The 12,840-nt window shown below is 50.6% G+C and overlaps 1 protein-coding gene across 4 annotated transcripts in view; it reads right to left on the reverse strand.

Moving 5' to 3' along the window:
* Positions 1-12,840, reverse strand: part of PTPN13 (protein tyrosine phosphatase non-receptor type 13) — a 427,557-nt gene that overhangs the window by 38,371 nt on the left and 376,346 nt on the right. For all 4 annotated transcript variants that reach the window (XM_075351805.1, XM_075351812.1, XM_075351792.1 and 1 more), the window contains one exon: positions 2,853-3,000. In XM_075351805.1, the coding sequence (XP_075207920.1) occupies positions 2,853-3,000 (148 nt within the window). The remainder of the gene's footprint in view (positions 1-2,852; positions 3,001-12,840) is intronic.

Below are 12,840 nucleotides of genomic sequence, written 5' to 3' on the forward strand. Positions count from 1 at the left end.
AAAGTATATGGGACGCCAGGCAGACACAGGGGATACACCCAGGTACAATCCCAGATTAACAGAGTACAAAAGGCATCATATCAGTGGCAAACAGTTGTAGAACAATAAGCACACATACTCACAGCAGGTAATGGCGCCAGGTCCCATCCGACGCGCGTTTCAGCGTCAGCCTTCGTCAGGGAGGGGGGGGCCCCCCCCTCCCTGACGAAGGCTGACGCTGAAACGCGCGTCGGATGGGACCTGGCGCCATTACCTGCTGTGAGTATGTGTGCTTATTGTTCTACAACTGTTTGCCACTGATATGATGCCTTTTGTACTCTGTTAATCTGGGATTGTACCTGGGTGTATCCCCTGTGTCTGCCTGGCGTCCCATATACTTTCTTACAAGGCTCTTCTATGGTTCTCTTTTACTGCACGCTTTTTTGCTCCCAGCTGTTTTGGTATGCCTATCATGTGTATCCTCTCTGCTATTATACTCCATTTGTTCATTTTTACCCATTTTTGACAAATTAAGTAATTTTTTACATGAAATCTTGCTATCTGATCTTCTTGTGAATTGGTTGCATATATATATATATGTACACCCCCCCCGTATATTCGGTTTATAAGACGCACCCCCTACTTTCCTCCAAAATTTGGGGGAACAAAAGTGTGTCTTATAAAGCGAAAAATACGGTATATACTTTTTTTTTTAGGTTTTAATGCTTTTACACAAAACAATGTTATTGATAAAAAAGGGGTTAAATAGTGTAACAATTTTATAGAACAGGTTCTTCCGGACACTGCGATACCAAATATGTGTATTTTTACATAGATATGTCTATTTATTGCATAATTTAGATTTTTTATTTTTTTGAGGGGTCTTAATTTTGTGTTTTTCATATTTTTATATAAAAAAATTACTTTTTTACTTAGTAATTGGGACTTCAACTTTTACTGCTCTGATCAGTGTGTGTGTCTGGTAAAGGAATCCGCACCGTCGCATATACAATCAGAAAATTTTGCCCAGACACCTCATTTGATTCAGGGAACATCATAGTTTATGTTTTATGGGGAAATTTGAACCCTAAGTCTCAGTTATTCACGAAAAAAACCTGCTTACATTAAAGTCAATGGAGCTGAGCGCTACAGGTCATTAGTAGGAGCTGTTATTGGTTACTATAGGCAACAAAGGACATTCTTAGTATAAGACAGCTTATGTGTGAGGTAATATGATGTTGGTGGAGAGATGGATAGAGAGAGACAGACACAGACAGAGAAAGAAAGACAGACAGAGACAGACAGAGCGAGAGGCAGACAGAAAGGTAGACAGACAGACAGACAGAGAAAGAGACAGATAGGGCAAGAGACAGACAGGGAAAGAGAGGGACAAACAGAGATAGACAGGCAAAGAAACAGACAGGGAAAGAAACAGACAGAGAGATAGAGAGAGACAGAGAGGGAGACAGACAAGCTGGGAGGGTGGGAGAGAGACAGTTACTATCCTGGGCAACGCCTGTCGCTATATATATGATTTTCTGGATTTTATTTTGGATATTCTATCGCTCACTGTTAAAATTAACCTACTCTTACAATTATATATTGTTCATGTCTTTGTCAGGGGCAAACTTACAAAATCAGCAAGGCATCAAATACCTATTTCCCCCACAGTGTGTGTGTGTATATATATATTCAAAAAATCAGAAGGCAGCACTCCATTTTTCTTCAGGTTTGTCTTTCTTTACTGGCCCATAACACAGGACATTTCGGTCAGGAACCGACCTTATATATATTTATAGATAAAAAGAAATAAATCTGTATTTTTATGTAGCGCTAACATCACAATCTAGAGTTCCTATCTGTATGTCTTTGGGCATACACATATATATATATATATATATATATATATATATATATATATATATATATATATATATATATATATATATATATGAAATAATGGTCTCCGAAAAATGCTGTGGTTACATGATGAAGTAGAGGGATCCAAGTAATGATAGAAATGGCATAAAAGGTGCTTTACGTGCTGCGATATTGGTAACGATATGTCGTCGGGGTCACATCGGTAATGACGCACATCCAGCGCCGTTACCGACATCGCAGCATGTGACCCCAATGAGCGACGATCAACGAGCAGAAAAATGTGAAAAATCGTTGCTCGTTGACACGTCGCTCATTTCCTTAATATCATTTCTGCTGCAAGTATGATGTTGTTCGTCGCTCCTACGGCATTACACATCGCTGTGTGTGACACCGCAGGAGCGACGAACATCTCCTTACCTGCCTCCACCGGCAATGCGGAAGGAAGGAGGTGGGCGGGATGTTACGTCCCGCTCATCTCGGCCCCTCCGCTTCTATTGGATGCCTGCCATGTGACGTCGCTGTGACGCCGCACGAACCGCCCCCTTAGAAAGGTGGCGGTTCGCCAGCCAGAGCGACGTCGCAGGGCAGGTAAGTCTGTGTGACGGGGACTAACGAGGTTGTGCGCCACGGGCAGCGTTTTGCCCGTGTTGCACAACCGACGGGGGCGGGTACGATCGCTTGCGATCTTGCTAGCGAGATAGCAGCGTGTAAGGCCCGCTTTAGACGTACATACATTACTTATAACTGACAGACGTTGCTAAAAAAAAAAAAAAGGAATAATACAGGAATGGAAAATTACAAATAATCATATATCAGTAAGTGAAATAAAAATAAAATCCAATCATAATCTATGAACCATAAATGCCATGAAAGAGCGTTTCTAATTGAATTATGATACAAAGGTGACAATCAATATGACAATGAACCACAAAAATCTGATAGAATAGAAGATAAAAATAACCTTCATAGTTTAGCATCATGTTCTGCCTTACCTATGTTTCCATTACACTTGTCTAAAGCACATGACGCATCTTTTGGCATAAGTTCTCTGGCGACTTCAATGTGTAAAAGCCCTTTAGTATGTCGAATACAGGATACAGCTTTTGCATGTGTAGCACCTTGCATACATTCACCATTTACCTGTGATGACACAAGAAATAAGTGATTGGCATTTCTAATACATCTGTCGCCCTTCAATCATTGTCAATATGTCTTTTTTTAATCTCTTCAAGGGATTGTTCATTTTATCCTTAGTTTAACAAATGTATTGGTGGCATGATTTTCTAGCCATTGCTAATATCTGTCTTCAGGTTCTCCTCCTTCCTCACAGACTGCACAGCTCTCCTGTCCACACAACGCCTGCTGTTGGAGGCCCACTGACCAGTCCTATCCATCAGTCTCCTCGAATTGAAAAGTAACTTTCCCATGTGAAGAGATGGGAAAGTTGAGACTTCTGCAATCTGCTGTAGGGAGAACCTGTAATACTTAAATATTAGCAGGTGCCATAAAATTATGTTCTCAACACATTTGTTAAAATAGAAATGCAGTGGACAATCCATTTATTATCAATAAAGAATCGATTAATAAGATTTACAGCATAGTGGCCACATCGATTTAAAATATAAAGAAGGCTTTCCTCAAATACTTTATGTAGTCAATTGTGCCTTCCAGTTGACCTGACATCACCGAGGCGGGACCCAGTCTCCGTGAGTGACTGGGCTATGGGCGGAGTTTCACCGCTCGTCACAGCCCAGTCACACACGGAGACTGGGTCCCACTTCGGTGATGTCAGGTCAACTGGAAGTTGACGTGACATCACCGGATCTCAGAGGTAACGGACCTCAGGGGTCACGCGATTGGGATGAACGGACCGCTCAGAGACAGAATTGGCTGAACAAGATATTTGAGAAAAGTCTTCTTTATGAGCTTTACATCAATGTGTGGCCACTATACTGTGTAGTGGACCTCCCCTTTAAAAATGCTGTATTGTTTTAGAATTATATAGATATACAATATGTACTGTCTAGGGGCATAACTAGAAATTATCAGGCCCCCTAGCAAAACTTCAATTTCAGAACATGGAAAACTCTTTATTAATTTGATCCATCTAAGATATATAGCTAATACCCCAGTGTCACAGTATAGTAATAATGCACATACAGAATGCATCAGTGAGGGCATAATGCACACAATAATATCATAATATTGGCTTAATGTGTACAGTAAAGTGACAGCATAGGATTAATGTGTACAGTAAAGTGACAGCATAGGATTAATGTGTACAGTAAAGTGACAGCATAGGATTAATGTGTGCAGTAAAGTGACAGCATAGGGTTAATATGTGCAGTAAGAATTAATACACAGTAATGTCAGAATACAGAGATAGTGACTCATTACAACAGAGGACTAATGCACACAGTTATGTCACGGCACAAATATAATGTACTTAGAGATGTAACAGTGCAGGAATTACACAACACAGTAATGTTACAGATAACACAATGATGTCACAGTACAAGGATAATCTGCTCAGTGACATTACAACAAAGGAATTGTATAATGCACACAGTAACATCACAGATTTACTCAGTGATGCTTCAGTACAGGAATTGTACAGTGTGTCACAATAAAGGCATAATGCACATAATTATGTCACCATACAAGGATTTACCAAGTCATCTGAAATTGACGAGGTAACGCAAACCATGATATAGAATAGGAATAATGAACACAAAAAATATACTAATACAATGATATCACAGCACCGGAGTAATGCAAAAAGTCATGCGGCAGAAAAGGCATAATGCACACAACAGGGGTAACAAGGGGATTCTACAGTAAAACTTAAAATGGAGCCATATTCAGTGCTTTACAATCCTTCCATAGTCATCAATATCTAAACCTTATGTTCTGGTATATTGTAATGCTGCTGAGAAAGTAATGCATTGGAAAATAGATGCAATTACGCCTTCTAGTGGCTGATTTACCATACTACATGGGGTTATAATGTTTACACAGTTACTATACTAAACTTTTTTTTATAATAATTTTGTCCAGCTTGGAAAGTAATGAAACTTTGCAAATAAATTTAAGGGATTTGTCTTCATACCTGTGAAGCACAGGACAAAAGGACAAAGGAAGAGCCCGGACTGCTGACCCGAAGGGGCTCAAGGGAGGGCTACATGACTAGGAGGGATGCCAGGCCATAGGGTTAATAAGGGGTTAATGGAGAAGTCAGTTTGGGCGCGAAATTTGGGGGTGGTGCTAAGGGGCAGTTAGGATCAGGGGTCAGTGTGATTGGTCAGGGGGTGGTGCTATAGGGGGTAGTATATAGGGCAGGTCAGAGGGGGGGTGGGCCATTCCTACCTGGACGGTGACTGTAATCGTTGTGGCTGGATCCCGAAGATGGAGGACTTCATGGCACAGATGAAGAGGATGGCGGAGCAGCGTGGACAGCGTTGGATGAACGAACAGCTCCAGCGATGGTCCGGCGTCGGTGAGGAAGATGGGACCCCCCTGCCTCCGAAGCGGCAGCGAAGAACGCGGCCCCCGGAGCGCCTTAGCCCTGAGATGACGCCGAGGAGCCGGCAGCGGAGACGGAGCCCAAGTGGACGTGCGGCGGTGGATCCGGGAGCCGGGACGTCGCGAGGCCCCGGCCGGAAGTCGGGCCGCGGGCACCAAGGCAACGGGGCGGTGAGCGACATGGCCGGCCTCCCCTCCTCTTCCGGTTCGCGGCGCACGGCAGTGACGCGCGCGTCGCGGCCGCGTGACCCGGCGCGGTCACCTGACCCGGCGCGGTCACCTGACCCGGCGCGGTCACGTGGCCCGCTGCGCTCGCATGGCCCGGCGTTCCCTTGTGCTCCGGCGGCCTCACCTGACCGAGCGCGCTCACCTGACCCGCCGCGGTCACGTGGGGCGGCGCGGTCACGTGGGGCGCCGCGGTCACGTGGGGCGCCGCGGTCACGTGGGGCGGCGCGGTCACCTGACCGGGCGCTGTCACCTGACTGGGCGCTGTCACCTGACCTGGCGCGGTCATGTGACCCCGCGTACTCACCCGTCCCGGCGCGTCCCCGCGATCCGGCAGGCTTGCCTGACCCGGTGTGGTCACCTGACCCGCCGCGGTCGCGTGGGCCGGCGCGGTCGCGTGGGTCGGCGGGGGTCGCGTGGGCCGGCGGGGTCGCGTGGGCCGGCGGGGTCGCGTGGGCCGGCGGGGTCACGGGGGCCAGCTGGGTTGCGTGGGCCAGCGGGACCGCAAGGCACGGATGAGGCCGCAGTGGCAGCGGCAGCACGGGCCAGGAGCAGAGCGGGGCCCATGCAGGAGCATGGGGTCCCAGTGTCGGCGGGGGAGCCAGTACGGAGACGGCCCGGATCGGCGGGGCCCGGCCTGGGATCACAGCGGATGGTCAGCGATGGGACGGCGTCGGGATCAGCTGGAGCACGCGGGGATGCCGGACGGCATGCCCCAGGCGGTGATTACGTGGCGGCGCCAGCGTCTGGATCGTCGCGGACGGCGCGGAGGATGGATGGTGCTGCGGGCGGACGGGGCCTAAGGTCGAGTCTGCCGGACGGTGGGCTCCCTGGGCCTGGGTCCAGTGACGAAGATGAGGCCACCTTGGAGGAGGACGCCGCGGAGGACGACACCGGGGACCAGATCGTGGAGGTCGGCGAAGCGGCTGGAGTGCGACGCAGAGGACATGTGACGGCTGTTTCGGGATCTTCTCGGAGTCAGCCTGGTAAGACCACGGTTTTTCCTATTTCTCGTACACCTGGTTTGGCTATGGATGGTGTGTCTGGTGATATGGATGGCGTGCAGGGCGTAAATGTGGTTGGTGGTACGGGTGGTTTGCTTGGTGGCCCAGTTGGAGGGCAGGTCATGAATGCGGTGACGGGTGACGGCAGTGTGGCAGCTGAATTGTTGAGGTTGGTCAGGGGTTTATTTGCCCCTGTGGGGGGCCCTAGCTTGGTGTGGCAGGGAGCGACGGGGCAGGAGGTTGTGACTCCTGCGGTTGGAGGGGTTGCTAGTGGCAATGTGGTTGGTGAGCCGGTGGTGGCGGCTCCCGCGGCCGCAGCTGCGGCTCCCGCTGCCGCAGCTGCGGCTACAGTGGACATTGTTCGATTAGATGACAAGGCGAGAGGGGAAGTGTATGTCTGCTTTGATGGACCGTTGGGGGCGCATCTGAAGCAGGAGACCAGGGAAAAAATATGGAAGGATGAATATGTTGAAATATTCTCATTGCTTCCGTTGGAAAAGTTTAATCTGGATCGGGTTAAACCGGATGAGAGCAAAAAGGACGAGGAAGAACGGCGGCGTTATCGCCTTATTCCTCGCACTTTTCAGAACTGGTTGCAGGCATTTGTGATACTGGCCAGTGTGGTGGGGGAAAAGGCTCCGGATAACTGTTCGGCGCTTTTTTGTTATCTGGACTCTATCTGTGAGGCGTATAGGACCTATGGGGGGACTGCTTGGCTAAGATATGACGAGCAGTTTCGCCAGAGGAAGGCGGTCAGACCCAGTTTACGGTGGGACCACAAAGAAATCAGTCTATGGATGCGGCTGATGGCTGCGCCGAAGTCGGCATCGCAGTCCTTTCCAGGGGGCACCGGCGGGGGATCATTTGGCACCTCGCCGGGGCCCAAAAAGGGCGTTTGCTGGCAGTTCAATGAAAAGGAATGCCGGTTTGGTTCCTCCTGTTGATTCAAGCACGAGTGTTCGGGCTGTGGTGGCGCCCACAGTCACCTTAAGTGCTTCCGGAAGGGAAAAAGGAAGGCCGCTGAGTCTTCGTCAAAAAGGTAGGACCCCGGTGAGGGTAGATCGGATGGCGCCGTTTCTAAGTAGATACCCGGATCGGGGGTCGGCGGAATTGTTGAGTGAAGGTTTTAGTTTTGGTTTCAAGATACCGTCAGTGGTTAAGACGGGAGAGATTCGTTTGAAAAATTTACAGTCGACTCGCCTACATGGTGAGATTGTTGCGGATAAGTTACGGAAGGAGGTGGAACTAGGACGGATGGCGGGGCCTTTTGATACCCCTCCATTGCCGGACTTGGTTGTGTCCCCGTTGGGGTTGGTCCCGAAAAAGGAACCTAACAAGTTTCGGCTTATCCACCATTTGTCCTATCCTACTGGCCGGTCGGTGAACGACGGTATTGATCCTGAGCTGGTTTCAGTATCGTATGTCCGTTTTGATAAGGCTGTGGAATGGTTAAGGAAGTTGGGTCGTGGTTCGCTTTTGGCGAAAACGGATATAGAAGCGGCCTTCCGCCTGTTGCCGGTGCACCCGGACAGTTTTCACCTGTTGGGGTGTTGGTGGGAGGACAAGTTTTATGTAGATTGTTGTTTGCCTATGGGCTGTTCAATTTCATGTTCCTATTTTGAGAAGTTTAGTTGTTTTTTGGAATGGGTAATTAAGGAGGAGGCGGGTCTAGATTCAGTGTTGCATTACTTGGACGACTTTTTGTGCATGGGCCCTGCTGGATCCTCGCAGTGTTCCCTTTTGCTTCGGACAGTGGAGCAGGTTGCTCGCCGCTTCGGCGTCCCGTTGGCGCCGGAGAAGACGGAGGGTCCGGTTACTGTTTTGAAATTCCTGGGTATCGAGCTGGATACGGTTGCCATGGAGTGCCGCTTGCCGGAGGACAAGCTGGCGGATTTGAGGCGTTGCGTTCAAGGGGCCATTGAGGCCAAGAAGATTCGTTTACGGGACTTGCAGTCCCTGTTGGGGAAGTTGAATTTTGCGTGTAGGATTTTGCCGATGGGGAGAGTTTTTTCCCGTCGCTTGGCTCAAGCCACTACCGGTGTGTTGCACCCTTTGCATTTTGTGCGTTTGAAGGTGGAGCACAAGGCGGACCTGAGAGTGTGGTCTCGTTTTTTGCAGCTGTATAATGGACGGTCATTGTGGCTTCGCGAGGCGGTGTCAAATGAGGAGTTGGTACTGTATACGGACGCGGCGGGATCCAGTGGTTTTGGCGCATATTTTGGGGGGAGATGGTGTGTCGGCAGGTGGCCTGATTCGTGGCGGGTTTGCGGTCTGACTAGGAATTTGGCCCTGTTGGAACTTTTTCCTATTGTCGTGGCTATAGAGGTTTGGGGACAGGATTTGAAAGACAGGAAGGTGCGTTTCATGTGTGACAACCTGGGGGTCGTTCAGTGTGTTAACAAGTTGACAGCTGATTCCCCCCCGGTGGTGGATCTCTTGCGTCATTTGGTGCTGAAATGTCTGGAGTTGAACTTGTGGGTCTGCGCTGTACATGTGCCGGGGGTGCTGAATTCTGTGGCTGATGCTTTATCTCGCTTCCAGTGGGACCGCTTTCGAATGCTGGCGCCGGACGCGGAGCAGCAGGAGACCGTGTGGCCCGTCTGGTTGTGGGACCTGGTTTGCAGCCGGCCTGGGAATTGATCAGACATTCGGTGGCACCCAGTACGTGGCGCAGCTATAATTCAGCGTGGGACCGTTGGCTCGAGTTGGTTGATGAGGTGGGAGGTCATGTATCTGAAGGTGACAGAGTTTATTTAGTTTTGTTCATGATGGGCAGGGCTAAGGAAGAAGGCCTTTCGTGGTCGGCCGTGGCGGGCAGGTTGGCGGGCATTGCTTTCTTTTTCAAGTTACTGGGCTGGAAGGATGTTACGAAGGATTTCTGGGTGCGCCAGGCGCTGAAGGGTTACCGGAGGGCGGGGGCGCGCCGAGACCTTCGGCGCCCGGTATCTTTTGAGCTGCTGGGCAAGCTGTTGTCGGTTTTGCCTCGGGTGTGCTGTTCGGGGTATGAATGCCAGTTGTTCGGGACCGCTTTTGTTTTGGCCTTCTTTGGGGCGTTTAGAATTAGTGAACTGGTGAGCAGAAACACGAGGAGTCACGGAGGTTTGTTGTTGGAGGACGTGGAATGCGGTATGGATGTGGTACGGTGCTGCTTGAGACGGTCAAAGACGGACCAGCTGGGTAGAGGTCGGATGGTGGAACTATGGGGTGTACCTGGTTTAGCGGAGTGCCCTGTCAGATGGCTGTCGGCGTTTTTAGAAGTGAGGGGAGCTCGCCCGGGGTCCCTTTTGTCCCACCAGGACGGGTCAGCCTTGTCTAGTTACCAATTTGTCTGCATCTTTCGGAGGTGCCTGCAGTGTTGCGGTCTCAACGAGGCTGAGTTCGCGTCGCATTCCTTTCGGATTGGGGCTGCGACTCAGGCGGCTCGTTGGGGTCTGGGCGCGCAGGCTCTCCGTAAGATTGGACGATGGGACTCGGCCAGGTTTAGATCTTACGTCCGGCCGAACTTGTTGTGAGATATTGGTGGGGGGGGGGGGTCGGGGGCGGTATTTGTTTGGTATTCATTACCCATCTTTTTCTTCCTCGTGCCTACCCCCCCCCCCCTCCCTCCTTTGTGTTGTCACCTTTTGTTTTGTAGGTTTACCATTGTTGGTGTGGGTGCTCGGCCACTCATACGTGTATTGGGGGGCGTTTCGTGCGGGAATACGACCGGACGGCCGCCAGTTGGGGATCCCCAGGGAAAAGGCGACTGTGCGATGGATCGGGGTCAGGGGCATGCTGTGGAGTGAGGTGTTGCCTACCACCTGGCGCCACCATTCGCGGTTGGACAGAGCACCGGACGTGGTAGTACTACACGCGGGTGGGAATGACTTGGGTCTCCGGGCTTCCAGGGACCTGATACAAGACATAAAATGTGACTGCCTGCGGCTCCTGTCTTCCCACCCGGGTCTAATAATTGTCTGGTCTGATATGGTTGCGCGGCTGGCATGGCGGCACGCCAGGTCGGTGGAGGCAGTAAACAGGGCGCGAAGTAAAGTGAATCGGGAGATTGGGCGGTTCATTTCCCGGGTCGGGGGTGTCTCTGTTCGGCACCCGGAGTTGGAAGCGGCGTCCGCCGACTTGTTGCGCCGGGACGGGGTCCATTTAAATTCGGTGGGAAATGATATTTGGGCCTTAGGGCTGATGGAGGGGGTTGAGAAGGCTTTGTTGGTGTGGGAGGACTCGCGCGCACAAGGGGTCATGCGCACTCGCGGTGGCGGAAAGGAGGGGGGTGTCTGAAGGTGGGGGTTTGCACAGAGGAGAGGACGGAACCCAGTGCCGGAGCGGGTTACCTCTAGCGGTGCAATTGTTTGGTAAACGGGTCCTTGCTGGGTTGAGTCTCAGCGGGACATAGTGTGGGCAACATCTGGCTTGGGCTCTCGAGTCGGTGTGTTGCGGCTGAGGGTCAGGAGATGGGCTGATGTTGCAAAGAACATTTTGGTTAACCTTCAGGTACCCCCCCCTTCCTTTTCGGGGGTTCTTCAATGAAGATTTGTATTGTTACATGGCTTATGTTTCTGTTATGAATAAATGGGGCTGCTGTGGCCTTTATATCCAACGTCACGCAGTGTTTGTGTTTATTTTAGATAAGAACCCTAGGGGGTAGGGGGTGGTTGGGGAAGGTCAAAGGCCTTCAGTCAGACATTCCGGAGTCAAGGAAGAGCCCGGACTGCTGACCCGAAGGGGCTCAAGGGAGGGCTACATGACTAGGAGGGATGCCAGGCCATAGGGTTAATAAGGGGTTAATGGAGAAGTCAGTTTGGGCGCGAAATTTGGGGGTGGTGCTAAGGGGCAGTTAGGATCAGGGGTCAGTGTGATTGGTCAGGGGGTGGTGCTATAGGGGGTAGTATATAGGGCAGGTCAGAGGGGGGGTGGGCCATTCCTACCTGGACGGTGACTGTAATCGTTCCCGCCCGCCCGCCCTGATTGTGGATTCGACATCAATGAAGAAAAGAAGGAAGATCGTATTTGTCGCAGCGGCGGAAAGGAGGGGGGTGTCTGAAGGTGGGGGTTTGCACAGAGGAGAGGACGGAACCCAGTGCCGGAGCGGGTTACCTCTAGCGGTGCAATTGTTTGGTAAACGGGTCCTTGCTGGGTTGAGTCTCAGCGGGACATAGTGTGGGCAACATCTGGCTTGGGCTCTCGAGTCGGTGTGTTGCGGCTGAGGGTCAGGAGATGGGCTGATGTTGCAAAGAACATTTTGGTTAACCTTCAGGTACCCCCCCCTTCCTTTTCGGGGGTTCTTCAATGAAGATTTGTATTGTTACATGGCTTATGTTTCTGTTATGAATAAATGGGGCTGCTGTGGCCTTTATATCCAACGTCACGCAGTGTTTGTGTTTATTTTAGATAAGAACCCTAGGGGGTAGGGGGTGGTTGGGGAAGGTCAAAGGCCTTCAGTCAGACATTCCGGAGTCATGTCGTGTTAGTTAGGTTACTTTCACACCTCAGGTTTTTTGCATCAGGCACAATCCGGCTCAAAGATCTATGCAATGGATGCGGCGAAAAAAACTGATCCATTGCATAAGTTTTTCCATGCGGCCCGTCCGTTTTTTGACGGATCGGTTAATACTGAGCATGCGCAGTTTAAAAAACGCATCCGGCTGCCGGATGCGTTTTTTTTGCCACAGGACGCCACATCCGGCATCCATAGGCTTGCATTGTAAATCACGCCGCATTCGGCGCAATGCGTTTTTTCGCCACAGACAAAAAACGCTGCAAGCAACGTCCCATCCTGCCGCCGCATCGGCTAAATATACCGCATCCGGCAAAAAACGGACGCAACGCAAAGCCATGCAGCACAATCCGGCGCTAATGCAAGTCTATGAGGGAAAAAATGCATCCGGCGGCAAAACAAACCGGATGCGTTTTTTAGCAATGCGCCAGATTGTGCTTGATTGCAAAAAACTGATGTGTGAAAGCAGCCTTAGGCTGCTTTCACACATCCGGTTTTTGCTGAGCGGCACAATACGGCACTTTTCAGAAAAAACGCAACCTTTTTTTTTGCCGCAGTTTTTTTCCGCATAGACTTACATTAGCGCCGTATTGTGCCGCATGGGCTTGCGTTGCGTCCGTTTTTTGCTGGATGTGGCATATTTAGCCCATGCGGCGGCCGGATGGAACGTTGCCTGGCACGTTTTTTTGTGCGGCGAAAAAAACGCATAGCGCCGGAACCGGCGCAATGTGGCGTGAT

Source organism: Anomaloglossus baeobatrachus, chromosome 1 (genome assembly GCF_048569485.1).
Source record: "Anomaloglossus baeobatrachus isolate aAnoBae1 chromosome 1, aAnoBae1.hap1, whole genome shotgun sequence".
Taxonomy (NCBI): Eukaryota; Metazoa; Chordata; class Amphibia; order Anura; family Aromobatidae; genus Anomaloglossus; species Anomaloglossus baeobatrachus.